At 44.6% G+C, this 19,724-nt stretch overlaps 2 protein-coding genes across 9 annotated transcripts in view; one reads left to right on the forward strand and one right to left on the reverse strand.

Annotated features, from left to right (window-relative positions):
* The first annotated feature begins 1,074 nt into the window (after positions 1–1,074).
* HNRNPAB (heterogeneous nuclear ribonucleoprotein A/B) overlaps positions 1,075–19,724 on the forward strand; it is a 29,747-nt gene continuing 11,097 nt past the window's right edge. For 3 of the 8 annotated variants that reach the window (XM_040573784.1, XM_040573781.1, XM_040573783.1), the window contains exons 1-8: positions 1,075–1,264; positions 1,407–1,725; positions 4,739–4,907; positions 4,998–5,156; positions 5,577–5,708; positions 7,299–7,407; positions 7,501–7,653; positions 7,732–7,816. In XM_040573784.1, coding sequence (XP_040429718.1) covers positions 1,436–1,725; positions 4,739–4,907; positions 4,998–5,156; positions 5,577–5,708; positions 7,299–7,407; positions 7,501–7,653; positions 7,732–7,802 — 1,083 coding nt within the window. In that variant the 5' untranslated portion in view covers positions 1,075–1,264; positions 1,407–1,435 and the 3' untranslated portion in view covers positions 7,803–7,816. Of the gene's footprint in view, positions 1,265–1,406; positions 1,726–4,738; positions 4,908–4,997; positions 5,157–5,576; positions 5,709–7,298; positions 7,408–7,500; positions 7,654–7,731; positions 7,817–8,071; positions 8,397–19,724 lie in introns of those variants that run through there. The other 5 variants (XM_040573787.1, XM_040573785.1, XM_040573788.1 and 2 more) reach the window with 3 other exon arrangements.
* Positions 10,422–19,550, reverse strand: LOC121078058 (5-phosphohydroxy-L-lysine phospho-lyase-like). The gene is made up of 13 exons (XM_040573779.1): positions 19,396–19,550; positions 17,464–17,582; positions 16,464–16,623; positions 15,746–15,820; positions 14,848–14,935; positions 14,619–14,735; positions 14,315–14,397; positions 13,797–14,022; positions 13,371–13,525; positions 12,766–12,855; positions 12,417–12,547; positions 11,948–12,004; positions 10,422–10,601 (listed from the first exon to the last, which is right to left on the reverse strand). Exons 1-12 carry the CDS (start codon positions 19,452–19,454, stop codon positions 11,952–11,954), a joined length of 1,356 nt encoding a protein of 451 aa, XP_040429713.1. The 5' UTR covers positions 19,455–19,550; the 3' UTR covers positions 10,422–10,601; positions 11,948–11,951.

Consider the following 19,724-nt stretch of genomic DNA (forward strand, 5'->3'; position numbering starts at 1 on the left):
TAACAAAAGAGTGGCTTCAAATTCTTGGCTGTAGCAGAGGGCTATTTTTCATATGATATTATAACACTGATTTCTTTTTTTTTTCCCCCCTCTCCTTTCCCTTAAGAGGTCTGGCTCATAGCCCGAGGCAGTGGGCTGTTTTTAAGTTTAAAAAAGTGGATCGAGCCCTTAATCCAAACATACTCTGTTGATTTTATTTTGTGCTCATCTTTAGTGATCTGCTGCTTGTACAGCTACAAAGGTTATAAAATCACACACAGCATAGACTATGCTAACTTTACCAAATTGTTACTTTAGAAAACAAATCTTGTAGAGGATAAAAGATGCTCTGAAAGCAGTTTGCTGAAGGACAGCCTGCATCCTAGACTAGGCTGCCTAACAATATAATGCCTTGCTATATTCACTTAGCTACATGCGTTTTTTCTGCCTTGTAATAGCGGGTGCAAGTACCCAAGTAGAGCCAGGGGAGATACTTGAGAGGGCAGAGCACCCTTATAGCACACGCATTCATTACTACAGAGAGTTAGGAAATAATTGTTACTTCTAGCCCTCAAGCAAAGGGCATAATTTTTCCCTTTTAAAGACGTGGCTGCAAGCTGTGCCTGTCTATCCCAACCCCGAGCTCTGCCCCTGTGACGAGAGCCACCAGGACCCCACACCGCGCAGCAACCTGCGGCGGACCCGCACGGAGCGCTGCCCCCCTCACCCAGCCCTGCCTGGGCCAAAGCGCCGAGGCCTGGGCTGAGAGCTGAGAGCCCCGGTTGTGCCACGCCACAGCCGAGAGCCCGGCCAGCAGCAGCGGAACCGGCCGAGGGGAAAACCCCGAGCGAGCCCCTGAGGCAGCGGGAAGGCGGCGGGCACCTCACAGCCCCCTCAGGGGGCAGCCGAGGCGCGAGGCCCCTCGCGCGCCTTCCCCCCTCAGCCCAGTGCCGCGGGCGGCCATTCGCCAACCGCTTCCCTCCCCGCCCGCCGCGCGCCGCCAAGCCAATCAGAACCCGCAGCCTCCCGCGAGTGACGAGCGGCGGAGGCCAACGACGAGGCGCCTTGTTGCGATGTGCCCGGGGCTCCGGCGCTATAAAGGCGGCCACGCGTTGGGGCTGCGGGCCGGTGGGGACGTGTCGCGGGGGGAAGGAGGCGGCGGCGCGGAGCAGCGGAGCGCCGCGGGGAGGGGACGGCGGAGCGCAGCAGGGCGGCTCTCGGCGGGCTAGGGGGGATTTTAATCCGATTCCGGCCGGCCCGGATTTTATCGCGAGCGGGTTTTAAAGTGAGTATGGGCCTGTGGGGCGGGGGGGGAGGGGCAAGGACCGGATCAGACCGGCCGGGCCCGGCGGGGGGGGGGGGGGGGGGGGGGCAGGCCGTGGGGAGCCGCCCGCTGACCGCCCGCCCGCTCCGCCCGTCTCTTGCAGGCGCCTCTCGCCTCAGCGGCCGGGGCAGCATGTCCGAAACGGAGCAGCAGTTGGCGGCCGCCGCCGGCGCCACCCAGAACGGGCACGAAGCGGCCGAGAGCGCCGGGGGGGAGCAGCAGCAGCAGCAGCAGCCCGACACCGGCGGGGCCCCGGCAGCGGCAGCAGCAGCGGGCTCGGCGGCGGCAGCAACGGCGGCGGCGGCGGCGACCACAACGGCGGCGGCAGCCGGAGCGGCGGCGGGAACGGCGGGGGCGGCCGCCAGCCAGAACGGGGCCGAAGGCGACCAGATCAACGCCAGCAAGAACGAGGAGGACGCGGGGTAAGGAGGCGCCGGCAGGGCCCCGGGAGGCGGGCGGGAGCCGGGCCCGCTGCGGGGCTCGGCGGTGCCCGGCTGGGGGGATGGGGGGGGGGGGGGAGGCCCCGGTGCGGAGCGCTGGGGCGAGCCGCGGCCCTGCAGCAGCGCCAGCAGCACGAGCAGCGCTAGCAGCAGCAGCAGCACTCGCAGCAGCAGCAGCGCTTCCTTTGTTCTGGAGCTGCCTTTTGTTGGCGCCATGTGGTGGCTGGGGGAGGGGCGGGGAGCGCGCTGCTCGCCTGCTCCCGCTGGAAAATGGAAGGGGATTGAGCTCGGCTCGCCTCCCGGCCCGCGTTTTCCTCTCCTCCTCGGGCCTTTTTAAGGGAAGGAGAGGACGGGGGGAGTTGGGTTTTGGCGGAGGGGTGTGGGCTGCTTCCAACTTGCCGGGGGCCGCATGGATGAGCCTCGCCGTTGGTGTAAACACGAGCACGCTTTGTGTAACGCCTCCAAAAATAATAACTCGCGCTTGGGAGGTAGCCGTGGTAGTCTTAAGTATTTTTGGAGGGGCTGAGGGAAAAACGGCGTGACCGAGGTGATGTGTGATGCGTTTGGGGAAGAAAGAGCGGTTTTGGTGTACTACTTGGCAGCATTGTCAGAAAACTGCTCATCACTCAGGAGCGATTTGTGGAGGAGTCTTGGTGGCTTTGTTGGATTTCAGCTTTAAGATTAATTTATTTACCGTTGTAGTTTGTCAGTTTCTTATTTTTATGAATATCCATGCTCAACTTGAAAACTGCAGTCTGTTTCCGAAGAGGGTCTTTGTGATCCTCTCTGCCCGTGTATTTCATTGGAACTTCCTTTGTTGTCACTGGGCCTGATCAGAGGGGTCAGCTCCCTGAGGCTAACAGCGAGCTGAAGCCACTGTAGCATAATAGATTTAGGCTCTAAGGGAAGGAGTAAGACTTACACAAGTTTCCCATTACCTAGGGCTGGATGTGCCTTCTCCACTGTTGAAAGATTAAGAACCACATCCACAATGTGTGTTTTCTTTATATATCTTTAGTATTCTGCTCTCATGGTGGGTGTTAGTGTCTTGTCTTCTCCTTTGTTGCGCAGGAGTTAACAAGTTTTCAACCCCAAATCGATGTGAACTAAAACCCCTAAGAAAAGCAGTTATTGTCAGGGATTGAACTATGTGAAAATTTAAACCTGCGGACTGGTCCAAGGCAGAGTTCAGGACACTGATGCTGTTTTGTTAACAGCTGAAACGTGCTTTGATTTATCTGTGTTGATATGCTGAGGAGGGAGGAAGAAAATAACTATACCTTAAGAGCGCAATTTTCTGGCTTGTGTGGCCTCTGAAGGGGAAACTAAATACTAGGAAATTGGTCTTAATTTCAAAGACTCTACACTGTGGTATTTATATACATGTAGGTGTTGATCATGATAACTTAAAAACAAAGGATTGTAAATCACAAAGTGTAATATCTACTCCTGTGGTAAAAGATGAGTTTAGCACGTGGCAATGTCTGCCTGTCTACCATAGCCCTGTCTGTTGGGCATAAAGCAGCTAAAGCTTCCTGTGGACAAATTGCTGTTGTCCTCCCAAACTTTGAATTTCTCTGGATCCATTCTGTGTGTTTAATGGTTCCAGGGTATGCTATCAAAAAGGTCTGCAGATTATAGGAGTCCTGCATGGTCAGCTATTCTGATGTGAATGAAGCCATGAAGTTAACTTTTACCTGTTACTGAAAGGCTTAGTAAAATTTGTAGGGCTTTTTCTTTAGGGCCTATTTTTTAATGGCTGTGAGAAGCACACGGACTTTGCTTGGGTCTTCTGTACCATGCTGCACTTGAGAGAGCAGGGCTTGATTTGAACAATGACTGAGCCTACAAAGGTTATGGTTCCATCCAGTTCAAGGCAAAGAACCTAGAAAACAGAGCACTTAAAGGTTTTTTAATTATGTTGCCTTTTGAGCATCAATGGATGCTGGCTTCAGCAAGTCACAGTTACTTTAACACCAAAAGCCAATTTTATGTAGTCGTAGTCTAGTTTCTAAAGTGTTGCTGGCTTCTAGTGCTAGATCTGGGTTGCCTGTAAACAGAGCAATGACAACTTAAACTGCTTTAGTCTATAGTTAAGTAAAAAGGCTCAAATGCTTTCAAAAGCTTAGTTTGTTACCTTGGAAACTCTGAAAATAGAAAATACAGTCACATTATTAATGTTTTCGTTGGAAGTGAGGCATTTGATAAGTACCTTATTGACAGATCTTAGTTTTGCTTGTTAGCTTCAGTTCTGCATTGGACTTCATTTGTTTCTAGTTTTGTGATGCTTTGGAGCTGTTCTGTGTGGGCAAGTGGGTAGAGAAGTGCTGTATCGTGGCCTTTCAGGAAGGGGAAGGCTAGTTGAGTGGTGTAGTACTGGTGAGGTAGGACTAGATTCAGGACCTAAACAGGAAGAAGTGCACAGCGTACTTGTTGAGGCAGGTCCAAAGTCCCATCTGCTGTAGGAGGCTGTTCTTAGGGGTTGTAGTTGTCTGGTTAAATTCTGGGGGCTGTTCTTAGGACTAACATTTTTACAGCCATTTATCCAAATCATAAGAGGTCTTAAGTATTTTGCTTTTGATGCCCTTTTCTAGCCTGAGTGCTTTCAAAGCACTAGAAACGACCCCAGTTTCTTTCCAAAAACTGAACTGGCAGTAATTAGTAATCAATACTGCTTTGTTGCAAATAGCAGAATCATGCTGGAGGAATGTAAGTCACTCTTAAGGAACACATTAGGCCACCTTTACTGTTTCTTATGGCATGTCATAAACTTTAGGGTGCACTGTGTAACTCCTTCAAAGAGGAGGGAAGAAAAACCATGTTGTGCACTCCTGTAGTATTAGTCAGGTTTTGACAAGATGCAGAAGTGTTTAATCTTAAGCACTTGGCCCTGTTTCTGACAATGCTGCTGAGTTGTGCACCAGCCTGAGCATCTTGCTGCATGTGCTTTTCTGTAGTACTTCCTGAGTCTAAATAGCTCTTTTTGAAATTTCAGGAAAATGTTCGTTGGCGGCCTCAGTTGGGATACAAGCAAAAAAGACTTGAAAGATTACTTCACCAAGTTTGGTGAGGTAACCGACTGCACGATAAAGATGGACCCCAACACAGGAAGATCCAGAGGCTTTGGATTTATTCTCTTCAAAGAACCTGGCAGTGTTGAAAAGGTGAATTTAAGCTTCATTTTTTTTTTTTTAGATTCTGACCTTATAGGGAAACTTTTCAGCTTGAGTTAATCTTATCAAACTATGTTTCAGGTTCTGGAACAGAAAGAACACAGGCTAGATGGACGACTAATTGACCCCAAGAAGGCCATGGCAATGAAAAAGGATCCAGTGAAGAAAATCTTTGTTGGGGGACTTAACCCTGAAGCCACAGAAGAGAAAATCAGGGAATACTTTGGAGAGTTTGGAGAGGTGTGTAATGTTATCTTACTAAACAGTGGAACACAGCATAGTCTATGGTTGCTGTTTGGTTGACTAATAATTTGCAAGTTGCAAAATGTTAACTTTAGAAGTAATCAAGGCTTTTACAATTTGATCCAGAGGTTACCCATCTTGAAAGCAAGGAATGCACATATTGCACTAGTTGCTTACATGGCTAATTAGAAAGTTTACCTGTAACAAACCATAATATTTATCTTAAAAGTGCCTTTTAAGATTTGTAGAGTCAAAGCCTCTGGTTTGAAAGCTAATCTTCCTATAGGAAGATTCGTGCAACTTTGTTGCACAATATGCATAGATACAAAACTTACTTTCAGCCTAACTGTCCCCAATGCAATGTACTCAACTCTTCTGCTAAAATACAAGTCTAAAAACGGTATTTCATGTCTTCAGATTGAAGCAATTGAACTTCCAATGGATCCAAAGACCAACAAAAGGAGGGGGTTTGTGTTCATCACTTTCAAGGAAGAAGATCCAGTGAAGAAGGTCTTGGAGAAGAAATTCCATAACGTCAGTGGAAGCAAGGTAAAAACTTTGGATTTGTAAATTTTTTGACCAAGTTCTTAAGCATAATACCACTACACCCTTACTCTGAAAATGATATTGTAGATCTCTGATTTCAGAGTACCCAAAGTACAATAAGGCCAGCGTGCAATTTACCATAACTTTTTTGGCATATGTTCAGTCACAGAGCCTACCAAGGTTCTTTGCCAGTATTTGTGGCTTTAACGCTTGCTGTGTTGTAGGGGCTTTTATAGGCGAAGGATCTAATTGTGTTACTTAAACACAGAAAAACTGGCTTGTTTATATATCAGTATGGTGATACAAGCCATTTGAGCAGACCAGTACTTTTCTTTCTGCGTAGAGTAACTGCATAAATGCAGGGCTTACTGGTACTGCTGCAGGAACCAGAGAGCAGATGTATGCTGACCCTCAAACCTGGCCTGCTGGTTGTGTGACCTGCTCTAACAGTGGTGTGAGATGCTCTGAGCAGCTGACGGTGCTCATCTGTGGCAGGAGCTAATGCAGCTTCAGGTGTGAAGCTAGTGAGAAGGACTGGAGGCAAAGGATGTTTGCTGGCTGGCAGGTGTCCCTCTTTGCTGTGTCCAGTGCCAACCATATAGTAACTTCAAAGCCTGCCCTGTTGAATCTTTTACACTGCTTCATGCAGTGACTTGGGTTGCTCTTAGTTTAAGACTGGACTTAACACACAGTACAGGGTAAACTTTTGATAAGCACCTACCTGTTCATTGTTTGCCAGACACTGTAGTGAGCAATAAAGTTTGTCAGGAGAGGGGAAGGGTCATGTGCGCAAGGAGCAGAGAAATCATATTTGTGTATCTTGCAACTATGGCTTGTTTTGTCATAGTAATAATAAAAACAGCACGTTACCTTAAAGCAAGATCCTGTGTGAAGAACTCCAAGCTGGGTTTACTCAGGTACCATTGCAGGGAATAGTTCCTTTCCCAGGAGCAGGAGTTTTCATGTCTCACCATGCGCAGATTCAGGAAGTAGAAGCTGGCTGACAGCTTGAGCTGGAGCTTGGGAACCAGTCCTGGACATGGCAATTCTGGTTTTCACCTAATCTTATAATTCGATAGGTGATTTTAAGAGTTAAGTGTACTTTACAGCCCAACACAGACCCTGTCTGTAGGGTGTATGAAGGCTGCCAGGGGAACTCACTCTGGCTTATTTCTCAGCCCTCTTGGTAGCTCCTCAGTCAGTGCAGCTCAGGTGAAGCAGGCCAGCAGAGCACCTTAGCCTGAGGTCCTGCAGGATGCAGGGCAGCCTTGTGGCCACTGCAGGAGCGGTAGTGGCTGTGCTCAGGTGACCTCCCCACCTCTTCTGTGGGGAAGCTGATGGTGGGATACGGGCGGCATGAAGTACTCTGAAAGCAGTGGCCTGCTTTGAATTGCTGATAGTGGCTTACCTTTGCCCAGGCGGTGCGATAAATCAGATGCTCCTGGATATGCAGTTGTCTTGGTCGTGTGACAGGGAGCACAGCACATACATGTCCTTAGCCTCTAGGGTAACCGCTGGCTTCCCTGGGTGGCTAGGTTTGGGCAGCGCTGCTCTAAGACGATCTACACACTCCTCCTTGTTCTTCGTTTTCAGTGCGAGATAAAGGTAGCACAGCCAAAAGAAGTATACCAGCAGCAGCAGTTCAGTAGTGGTGGAGGAAGAGGTAGCTATGGAGGAAGAGGCAGAGGTGGAAGAGGCGGTGGTAAGTACTACACGCACTGCTTTAGTATGGACACATTCAAAATAAGTTGTGTGTACTAAAATGGGATTTTGTGGATGGTTTTCCCTTCTATAGCTCAAAGTCAAAATTGGAATCAAGGTTATGGCAATTACTGGAACCAGGGTTATGGGAATCAAGGATACGGCTATCAGCAAGGTTATGGTGGCTATGGAGGCTATGATTATTCAGGATATGGGTATTATGGATATGGACCAGGCTATGATTACAGTAAGTAAAGAGAACTGTATTGGGTATAAGCAAGCGTAACTAATTAGCAGTTTAATGCATTTGTTGTCTTGTTCATAGGTCAAGGCAGTGCAAATTATGGGAAGACACCAAGGCGTGGTGGCCATCAGAATAACTACAAGCCATATTGATCAAACTTATTCAGGTATGCAGTGGCATGGTCTCTTTTGGAAAATGACTGCATAGGTTTTGTATACAATGCTGTAGATGGAGATTTCAGTTCTGTACCAAATTTAACTTTACAATAAATTTCTATGGCCTGTTAAATGTGCATCTTACTTGGAAGAGCTCCCTGCAAATGTTTTACATGTTTAATACTTACAGATAACTAGTTGTCTAGACAGTGTGGTGTGTAAATTTCAGCTTTGCTGAAGATATTAATTAATGATTTTATTAATAGGTTAAACTGAAACTGATTTTGAGGGTCTGCTTAAAGCTGCAGCTCTGCATCTAGGGACTGCCTCTTGGAGTTAACTATGGACTCTGCATTACTCCAGTTGTACAGAAAGAGATGCATCTTAGGGAACCAGTGTCACTTTCCACCTTTTTATTTTGTATTGTTTTTGTGTCATACATTTCCTGTAACGGAAGTGTTAATTTTACTGTACTTTTTGGTACCTTTTTGGAATCTAATGTATTGTAAGGTATTTTACATGTGTTCTGATTCACCATGACATGGATATTGAAGCTATCCTAGCTTTTGAAATAAAAAAGGCGTAATCTAGTGTCTTGTGCCATTCTTCAGCTCATGTATTAGTAAAACAGAGGTGTGTTGTTTCAGAACTTAGTTCATGGCAGTACTTTGGTAGATGAAGAGCTGGGCTTAATGCTTTTAATCTCGGAACTAGAGGGTTTTATTGGTAGGTAGCTGTGTTTGCTTGCAGTTAAGTGGCAGCTACACTGCAGTCACTTCTGCCTGGAGGTTATGGAAGAGAACTTGGGTGGAATTCCCCAGCTGCTGGGGAGGCTGTGCTGTTGGCTCATGGTCTAGGCAAGCAGAGAGGCTCAGCATAACTAGTAATGCCTGCGTTGTCAGGCTCTGTGGGAGGAGCCAGAGGCATAGGTTTCAGGTAGGGCTTGGCAGTCTAGGCAGCTTTGCAGGAGGAGGCACAAGAGCTATGCAAGAAGCTAGCTGTACTTCCTTCATGTTTCAGTGTCTTGAGTCTGAGAGATTCCTACAAGTTCTCAATAATATGTATACCTGTCATGAAGGACAGGCTAGATGGACATTAAATTATCAATGCAGAGTCTGAGTTTTGCAGTCTTACTGTGTACCCCCAAAAAAACACAGTTTTTTAGAACTTCTACTGAAGCTGTGCTGTGGGAGGAAAAACAACAAAGCTGCTGCTAGTGATGCAGCCCTATTTCTAGACAAATGACCGATTTGAGAGATGCTTTCCTTTTTTTGAGTATTTTATCACTACTTCTACATAACTGATTTGCCTGTCTTGTTGCAGAGGAGTCACAATCTTAAATTTAAAAATAATCCAAATTGTAAGTGCTGCTGTGCAGAGTAAACTTCTAATCTTTGTTGCAGTAACTGGTTTGATATTACTTCTAAAGCTGATAATTTTTTATTGTATGATTTGAACAAACAAACCAGAAGTGCAACCAAATCAAGTAACTAAGGAAAGAGAAAAACAAATGTTAGTGATATGTTCACTTTTTTTCATAAGGCAAGCAGCTATTCCTGCAGGGACTATAATATGCTGCTCCCTGCTGGTTGTCTCTGGAAACAAACTGAAGTTAAGTCTCTAAGACTTTTTTGGCTGGGGTTAAGGAGAAATCTTGAGTATAAAGAAAATTGAAGCAGATTTAAAATCATATAGTGGGCATGATAGCTATGTTATTGGAGTATGTAACAATGCCCAGCTATAAAATATAAAACTACAGACAATTAAATGAGTACAGTATTCAGAAGTATTACTCTTGAAGATGGAAAAATGAAGTGCTTTACTCTGTTCCATCCTTCTACTTGTTTTCTTTTTGAAGGGTTAGCAGAATTTTTTCCTAGCAGATGGTTTGCCCTCTAGAGGGGGATTTTCATAGTGTTGTGCCAGGATGTACTGCTGCAGTGTTTCTGGCTAGTGTGTTAGCAGTAGCTTGTCAGCTGGCTGTTACATTGGTGCTGTTTGGAAGTAGGTCCTCAAGTAATGCTTCCTTTACAGGTGATGTGGCCTTAAGCACAAACTGGGGATACTAGCACTTAAATGAAGAGCTGGCTTTCCCTTTGCATGAAAAGTGTGTGATGCAAAGAATAGCTAACTGCCTGGTGAAAGCAAGGGCTTGTACGCAAGGCTGTTTCTTATGGCTGTAACATACTGCTGATTTACTAATCCTACTCAGATAGTTCTTGAGGACAAAGTATTTCTTAAGAACAGCCCTGAGAGCTGTGACCCTCAGCTGTCTGTTCCTCATGCATTTGGTGTTAAGAGTTTGGGGATTTCTTGAGTTCTTGGCTTAATCTGCTCATTGAGACCTCTTGTTGAGTATATACTAGGAGGACCTCATTAGCATGGAGCTGCCTGCTGAAACTGGTCAGAGGTGCCTGGCAAAGGCAGCTAGAATGGTGTTTCTATAGGTAGCTGTAGATAACAAAAATAACCAATTGGCTCATCTTAGTTTTTAAACAGGCATAAACCTAAAAGAGCATGAGTTTTGAAAACAGTTTATAAAGGAATATATTCCTAGTAGCTACCGTAAGCAGTTTTAGATATTTTGTTAAATAAAAGCTGATTCCACACAACTGCCACAGTTGAAACAAGCTCTTATAAAATTTATTTCTCCTAAAGCTTTTACTTAATAGCAAGATAACAAAAAAATTTAAGGTTAACTTATCTGGTCTAAGACATGCTAGGATGAAGATTAAACATGCATTTTCATGGTAGAATAATACTTCTTAGTAGTAGATCTTGAACAATGTTTGAAACCTGTGGGGGGAAAAATGTTTCCTTGTAAATGCATCATTAAAAAATTATTTCATTGCCTCATTTCCACTTACATTGTATGTAAGTGTAATACTGGTACTTAGTAAGAGGCTTTTTCCGTTCTTGGCTTCTTGTAGAAAAACACTTTTCTTGCTTAGTTTAGATTGTGGACAAGCACGCTAAGTTGTTAGGCTTCTAAGTTAAACTGGTACTGTGAGTAATCTTTCTGTTCTCAAGAATACATAGTACTAACAGCTGTATGTCTTTCCATTAATTTGCTAAATAAAATACTAACACATTTTTCTTGTGCCTGCTATGCTATTGCACTGAACTGCATCCTCTTCCTTAGCATGTAGGGCCATAGCAGTGTGACTGGTATGGTGCTTGAGACCAGCACTCATCACACAGATTACATTCATACCCAGGTACCTAGAGCTTCATTGGGTACTTGGTTAAAAACACATGTTGTCTTTTGGTTGGAGTAGGCTAAGGAAGTGCCAGGTGTACCAAAGTGGTGTTAACAAAATGGTGTTACCAAGGTGTTAACTAAGTGTTCACTGCTCATGAGGGTGTGATAAAATGAGTAGCAGCTGGATGTTCTCTGTAAGCAAACTGTAAAAGGGCCACAACAGATACCAGGACCTGCAAGGTTTGAAAAGCTGAACAGGGTTTTGTCTTATTGATGCCTACAAACCTCTGGGTATGGGGTGAAGTTGATGCTTAATTGTGATACATCAGCCACAAACCTGAAATGATTCTGTGTAGTTAAAAGAAAAATGCTCAAGAAAACCAAAGGCAGTATTTTAAAATCAAATGTTACGTGAAGTGGGAGCTATGGCTGTAAAAGTACTGCTTATAGCTCTTCATAAAACTGTTGGCTTAAGTGGAGGATCCCTAATGGTGGCATGTAGAGCATACAGTGCTGCAGCACACCTTCTTAAGGGCAGCTACGGAAGGCTTGCTGAGAAGTGGTTATCCATCTGACTGTAACTGCACGCTGTATGAAGCTGTGCCAGCTTCTGCCTGGAGGCAAAAGGCACCGAGCAACTGTCATAAGAGCTGTGCTCGGGGTAGGCATTTCTGAGACTTGTTGGACCTAGTTTGAAAACAAGTGAATACACAGTGTTTTCCAGAGGTGTCAGACTAATAGAAGGTAGCTGTGAATGCCAGATATATCCCAGTCTAGTCCATGCCTCCAGACTGCCAAAAATATCTGGAAACTAATTTCAAGTAAAAGCATGTCTGAGAATACTTAGTCCTGATCTACTGCCAGTGGCAGTGCCTGTGAAGCTAACCTTAGAACCCTTAGCTTTTAAATAATAGTGTAAGGAGTGAATATAAGTAAGTACCTGCTTAGGTAGAACAAGTGGCTGTTTTGTCCTGGTTCAGACGTTGCTCTTCCATATCTAGAGGGACAAAAAGCAAGAACTTCAACTCGTGGCTGAGACAAGTTTTTGTCTGAGTTAACAATGAATGCACACAAGTTGTACAAAAAGCTGAGTGTCAAATGCATCAATATGATGGCTTTCAAGAATGAAATTTAACTTTGACAATTCCCCTTGCTCAGATGAGTAAACACTAACCTGTACCAGGGCAAAACTCTCTTAAAAGGTGGCATATGCATTTGTGGAGTAAACAGTTTTCTTGGGGAACTTTAAAATGGAGTAATTTGGAAGTGAAGACTAAACTTTGAGTGACTGCTTTCCTATGTGTTCGGTGCCTACACCACCTTGGCTTTGTTTCAGGACTTTTGGAAAGCAGGCTGAGCTGCTCAGTCCAACAGCAACCACTATAAGGCAGTTTTCTGGTCTGTAGTACCTGTCAGTAGCCTGTCAATTGTGTCCACAACAAGTTTTGCATCTTCCATATTGAAGCACATCGGGGGCTTGAATTTAAGTACATTTCTTCCTGGCCCATCTGTACTCAGTAGAATATATTCTTCCTTAAGCCTGGAAAGAGGAATAACAAATAATTACGTTCACCTTTGCATGTAGTTCAGAAAAACTCAAAAGCATTGATACGCTGGCTGCCCAGACAATGCTTGTCTGCACTGACTGGTGTCTTTTTCTTCCAGTTGGCTATACTTTAGCAACTGCAGAGTGCCAGGCTCCTTTTAAATGTTGTGCTTGCCTAGCACGGTGAGGAACCGCATGGTTGTCCCAGGTACCTTGTTATTAGATACTCTGCTTCTGCTGTGGCTGGGGTCCTTTCTGCTTGATCTTTAATCAAGTCCACTCCGATGAATAAGCCAGAACCCCTTTGAAAGAAATAGAAATAGTCAATAAAGGGTGAATCTATGTAATAAGAAGGAACTGCAAGTGAACCAAAGGATCGAGAAGGGTTTTTGTGAGACCAAACCTTAATGGCACGCAAACTGCAGGCTGGCTGTTGGCTAGTGATAGAAATGGTATTGCTGTTTTGCAGAAGTATAGTATTACAGTACAGACTAGTCATGTGCTACCCTTCTGAGCAGATACATGATGAATATATTTCTTATCCAACTTACTGATTTTTCTTTGTGCACTTAAAAGTTTAAACAGGAGAGTGAGCTATTTTAGCATGGAAATCCATAAAGCAATACTGGCCTGGAGTGGTCAAGTATATTGGACTGTTGCTTAGCACAAGTTTGATTTAATCTAATACACAGTAGGCTCTTGATTTTTGCTAAAAGCAAAGATATGATGAGTCTCTTAAAAACTGTATGAGTTTGGTTTATCATGAACAATTCAATCCAACAAAAAGCAGCGAAAGCTGTAAATAAGGCACAGATACCTGACATCACCAATGATGGGATGCTTGGTTTTCAGCTCCTTGAATAGCTTCATCAAGAAGTTGCCTACTTCTGTGGCATGAGCCTGGAGGTGTTCCTTCTCTATCACATCTAAAACAGCTAATCCGATGGCACACGAAACAGGGTTTCCTCCAAACTGAATTCAGGAAAGGAACATGTAGCAGGTGAAAGGGAAGGAAGATGCAATCTTGTCACTGAAGGTGCAGCCTCAGTGATAGAATGAGCATACTGATATATAGATATTTGATGGAGCCAGTAAATAAAAGTTATATACTAGAAAGATGTCATTAATATTAACAGTAATGGCATAGGGTAATGAAGATATATAAAAAAAATGTTGCATTAATATCTCATTCTACTAGTCGGGCTCATCTTGAAAAGGAGAGTTTGGTCAACTTTTTACTTACTGTGTTAAAATACTCCACTCCTGTGGCTGCAAATGCTTCTGCAATTTGTTTTGTTGTTGCTACACAGGCAAGTGGGTGCCCATTTCCTATGGGTTTCCCCATAGTGATGATATCAGGTATAAAGTCTTCTCCCTGAAGCTGGAATGCCCAAAAGTGCTTGCCAACCCTGCCAAAGCCGACTTGAATTTCATCAGCAATAAATACACCGCCTGCCTTGCGCACATGCCTGTAACATATAACAGCTTTTATTATATTCTAAGGGGAGACTGAACATAATAATTACTGCTTTAGAACATGCAGAAGGCAGTGCTTTGCAAACTTCTTGGAAGCAAACTTGGGCAGGTCTAAAGTCTGTACCATGTGCTTAAAAAGAGGCCTGTGCCAGGCAAAACTTACATTCTAGCATAAGTGTTCACCTTTTTCTATTTGTAAAGCTGTACGCTACAGGAGACAGATAAATTCCTCTATAGAGGATGCATTTTAAATTTTAAAAGTGAAGATAATGAACAGCCACTTACTCTGCAACCTTCTGAAAATAGCCTGCTGGTGGAATGATTTGACCACCAACGCTTGGCAGGGATTCAGCAAAAAATGCAGCAATCTGAAACATATGTACCATGTAATGTTTGAACACACGATAGAGGAGTTTGTGGAAATCAAGTTAACAGCAAGCTTAGCATTATTAGATGGTCACTGGGTTATTGTTACATGATTTTCTTTTCGATAAGTCCGTATCACTTAGCTCAGTAATGTCGAATGGCACTGACCGTCACCTGCGCTCATTTCCAAGGCAAGACAAATGGTTAAGGAAACCACACTTACCTTTCTGCCTTTCTTATGTGCTTGCTCAATAATATTTTCCACTTCATTAGCATAGGCTGTTACCGAATCTTCATGGTCCTCTCTGTACAGTCCTCTGTAGGTGTCTGGAACAGGAGCCTAAGCAAAGGAACAGTGTATTCTATATTTAATAGATCAAATTATTCTACATTTAGTATATCATAAATAAGATGATTTAATTTACAAGTAGCCAGTAGCTATAGGTACATACCACATGGACCCATTCCTTTTGTCCTTCTAGATTTCGGAATTTATATGGGCTTATGTCAATCAGGGATGTCAGGTGTCCATGGTAAGCACTTAAAAACAATCAGGAGAACTAAGCAGTAATTTCCTCAGTATCAATAATTCTTTAGGATTAACATTACTGACAGCTAAAACGAAGTAGATGGGCTGTGTCACCTAGTGCAAATACAGTCATTTAGCTGAGACCTGCTCTGAGATCCCTGTCAGTCGGCTTACGGGTAGTTGAACATAAGGGATGCAGGGGGACAGTATTCCATGTTGTTGGTCTTCTGGGGCCAGTGACTAGAATCACAACAGTCTAAGTCACAAGCAGTATTAAGAGAGTTGCAGGGGTGGACATGCCTGGCCTGCTTCTGAATATCCTCCAAGGATGGAGTTTTCAGTCTCTCTCTGGCCATTCTGTTCTAATATTTGACCACCCTCATAGCAGGAAAGTTTTTTCCTATGTCCCATCAGAATTCAGCTTATGGCCCTTGTCTCTTCCTGTCACCAGGAAGCTTCAGACCTGGCTTCACATTTTTGTGCCTTCCCAGGAGGTAGTTTTAGATCGCAGTAAGATCTCCTGCTAGCTTCCTCCTGAGGCAGAACAAACCCAATTTTTCTAAACATTTAAGTCTATAGCTTCCTTACCCTGTGGCAGGCCGCTGCTGGCCTTGCTTCAGTATGGCGATGTCTGCCTTGTGCTGGAGAAGTCCTACCTGAACATTAACTACTTCACAGGTGGTCTCACAACTACTGAGCAGGGAGACATTACTTCTCCCAACTTCCCAGCTGCAGCCTTCCTACTGCAACAGTAATGCTCTGACCACAGCGCAGAACTGAGAACTGTGCCTTGTACCCTGCAGTAAATAAAACATACTTACTGGTCTAAAACTATAACATCTTCATGTTTTGTATACTGCCGTGCCATTCTTAGAGCAAGATCATTAGCTTCAGATCTACAATTGAAAAAATTGATAAATGTTTCATTGTGGATAGTTGAATTTTAAAATTCTGACTGCCCTTACAGAGAACACACAGAACTAGATGCGAAGTACTGACACACCCTTAGTAATCCGTAGTGCTTTGCACTCCGTAGGTAGGTCTGCTCAACAGAGTAGAATCCGTCTTAAAAAGCAGAATTACAGAAATGACTTTGCAAACAGTTCATTTTATTTTAAACTGTAAGTTGCTTGGGAATACAGGAACTCCCACAAGCCAAGATATATGCATCATTAGATTGAATTCTGATGATAGAAAAAATTTCAAGTTCAGAAAACAAGTCAGACCGGAAACTAATACAGTAAATCCTTACATTAATTGTTTGTAGTGCAAGGCCTTATAAACAGAATAAAACCCGTCTGAGATAAAGCACTTGTTCAGTTACCTGATGCAGAGGCTTGGTGAATGTGAACTTCGGAGGCACAGAAGTTCTAAAAGTGACCAGTTTCTTCAAAACAGAAAAAATTCAAGCCACTTTTAAAAATACATATATATTATAGTCATCTACTCCAGATCATGCAGTTGGCTTTTGATAAGTGTTACACTTGTGTGTATGTAACTAGTGTGAAAACGGTATAAGGTCTGACACAGCTGACTTACCCAGAATTCAAGAAATAGAAGGTGCACAACTTTTCGGGTAGTGTTTCTGAGAGCCTCTTTGCATAATCAACCAAGTTGTCGTGAAGATAACGAGAATTTGTATTTAGCAGTTGATTTTGCTCGTGGGCTGCTTTTACAACATCAGGGTGACAATGTCCAACTGCAAGAGAGGGGAGAGGGGTTTTAGGATTCTGCCGCGTTATGCACAGTGATCGTTAACAAGCACATAACTGACTTCATGCTTACGTCCTGTAACAGTACAGAACTATTGCCACTGATGTTCATATTTAAGCTGTGGGACGTTAATGGTATTATCAGCATAAGATAACGTTGGTACACCTTGAAAGCCTTCATTAAAAACTCTTTTTCTTGGTTCAGAAAATTTTAAATTGCCTGTTATTACATTTCATGGTTGGTAGTTGAATACTGAAAATAATATATAATGGAACAGCGTTCAATTTGCTATTTTGAATATAGGCATTTGAATAGCTTAGTAGTTTGCATATATGCAGATAAACTTTACCATCAAGGAATTATATTATAGCCCTACTAGGATATTACTGGCAGCACTGACCGTTTTAAAACAATTTAAAAGTACTGTAAGAAAAACAGCTGCTTCATAAAATGCAAATAATACACCTCACTGAGCAGCGGTCCTGTGATAGTCCCCTTAGTAACTTCTACAAGTACAGCAAACTATCAGTTGTGAGTTTTACAGTTAGATGCTTGACTCGCATTTTCAGGTACAAAGCTCTGTACGCTTTAAATAAGTAACTTTCTGTGAAAACAGAACAGCATGCAAGTCTGGAAAGCATCGTGTTCATGCACACATTCAAATGTGAACAGTAATTGCCCAGGCTATAGGCTCAAGAAGGGCTGCTTCTGCTTGTTCGGTTAAATAACCTCTCACCCTAACACAAAGGAACAGAGGTAAAAAGCACTGATGGTTTCTTGTTCTGCTTAGGAAAATATGGTGTCAAATAACAGGACTTGAACTTACCATGAGCAACGTTGTTTATGCAGTCAAGGTATTGTCTTCCGTTCTCGTCATACATGTACTGGCCTTTGGCCTTCACAATCTTCACTGGATCATGAGAAAAAAACAGCTTGCAAGAAGAGCTGTGGTGGAGCATCAGAAAGCAAAATAAGCATTAGTGATATTCCCCAAGTCACAGTTTATTCCGCTAGTAATATTTTCAGTGCAGTTAATCAAGAGAAAGACGTTTCGCCAGTGCAGCAGCAGATGCTGTCATCTTACTTCTGGCCCCCCAAACAAAGCTGGGGATAGGAAGAGAACAGCCTTTGTGCTCTGACACAGTAGTCAAATTTTGTTAGGCTTGTGGAGGAAAAAACACCGTAGAACAGAAACCCCTTCCCTAGGACTTCCCAAGCACAGCACACAGGAATTGCCTGTGAAGTTACATCTCATCTACGCTGTCTGCCCTTCCTGTTCTTGAAACTTTGGTGCCTGTCTTACCTTATTACCATTTTTACTATGTTCTTGGTTCTTGCTAAAGGTACTGATTGTCCAGATGGTATGGTGCAGGTGGTTCTTGAGTGATTTGATTTTATCTATAAGGCTGGGCCTGATTAAGTGAGCTTGTTTTGTTTCACTGATACGCATTTGACAATTAAAATTGAAATGCATCTACCCAAATAGAGTCACAGGGATATAATTGGCACTGAAGGCTAATGGCAACTGCTTTGTTTAGTGAAGATTGCTTAAACAAAAAGAAAAGGGAAATAATTTGATGATAAATATGTTTTTTTAAAAATTATCAAACAAATGAAAAAAGACAATGCTAAAATAAGAAAATAATTCAGTGTCCCTACAGGAATCCTGTAGTTTCTGTGTGAACTGGTAGTAGGTTGATAAAACAAGTTTTTTTTTTTTGTGAAGTTACCCTGACAGTTCAACATGTGCTAAAGAGGCATTTGGAGAGGCTGGGTCTTTGTTCCCAGTAACAGGGCAAATTGCCTACAAAAACACAAATGGCGTTCTTCAGGTTGATGCAACTAGCACAATTCTCAATTCGAATACAAGTTCAGCATTTACACTTCCAGCCTGCCTCTTATTGTCACAAAACATTACTGATTAAGGCAGCCTTGATTATTGAATACGCAAGGGGCAATTCCTGTGGTCAAAACCAAATAGTTTTGCTGCTATGGCTGGTAGCTTTCTACAAAACTAAGAACGTAAAGTCATTTGAAACAAAGCAAGTAACTGGGAGTCTGGAAGCGAGTCTTCTACTTACTAGAATTAAGTTGAGCAGACGTATGCTGATTCTCTCAGGTTTTTTTGTGTCTAAGATTCCTGACCGATGAGCTTTTAAGGACGAGGTGCCGGGCCCCGCAGAGCCCCCTCTGGGTCCAGGGACGGGCACGGCGCTGGTCCAGCACCATCCCGAGCCTCCAGCACTTTCCTTGGTTAGAGCCAGGAGTGCTCTCGGCCAAACGGACAGTTCTGCTTTATAAGCAGTTCCAGGCATGCAGTGTCAGACATGTTTTAAGGGAACTTTATGCTTTAGTTTCATAACCTCCTCTCTTCCTTGAGAAACAGTAATTACGGCTAATAACCCGAGTAAAACCCAGGCTTTGGAGGCTATCAGCACCGACTTTACCCCCTCGGTGTTGCTCGCTTAAACCTAAAGCACTGGTGAAGCACAAATCGTTGCCTGGCCAGCGAGCAGTCGGAGTATCTGAGCGTTTGGGGTCAGCTCAACTCGCCCGGCTGCAGCCGTGTGCAGGGACGAGCGCCCGGTGCCACGAGCGCCCGGTGCCACGCTCACTGCCCCGCTCCCAGCCAGGGCGGAGCAGGCCCAGGCCCACGTCAGGCAGCCCCAAGCAGCCACGTCAGGCAGCCCGGGGAGTGCGCAGGGGGCCCGGGCAGGGAGCAGCAGCGCCTGCCCACCCGCTCTCCCGCAGCACTTACCCGATGAGCTGCTGCCGCAGAGCCAGGGTCTCGTGGCGGGAGCGCTGCGCCGGCCTCATGGCCGCTCTCCCCTCATGAGGCCGCTCGCCTCGCCTCGCTGCCGGGGCGGTGCCGCTGCTGCTGCCCACGCAGGGCGGCCCCGGCCGGAAGGAGCCCGGCCCCGGCCGCTCCCCCTGCGGGTCGAGGAGCCGGCAGCGCTGCGCTCGGGTGCCTGGTGGATGTGTCGGCAGCGTGCTGCTCCTTGCCACATCGTACTGGAGCAGGGCATTCGGTGGGAGCAGCGCTGCTGTCACGGCACCGTAACTGAGCCTGCCATGAGGGAGCGCAGC

Source organism: Cygnus olor, chromosome 14, assembly GCF_009769625.2.
Source record: "Cygnus olor isolate bCygOlo1 chromosome 14, bCygOlo1.pri.v2, whole genome shotgun sequence".
Classification (NCBI taxonomy): domain Eukaryota; kingdom Metazoa; phylum Chordata; class Aves; order Anseriformes; family Anatidae; genus Cygnus; species Cygnus olor.

Bases quoted from the DNA above. Each gene is read 5' to 3' on its own strand.
- LOC121078058 (XM_040573779.1), bottom strand. From the start codon at position 19,454: ATGAGGCCGGCGCAGCGCTCCCGCCACGAGACCCTGGCTCTGCGGCAG. The intron at 17,583-19,395 runs GTAAGTGCTGCG...GCTCCACCACAG, and splicing joins CTGCGGCAGCAGCTCATCGG to CTCTTCTTGCAAGCTGTTTT. The intron at 14,023-14,314 runs GTAAGTGGCTGT...TATATGTTACAG, and splicing joins TATTTTCAGAAGGTTGCAGA to GCATGTGCGCAAGGCAGGCG.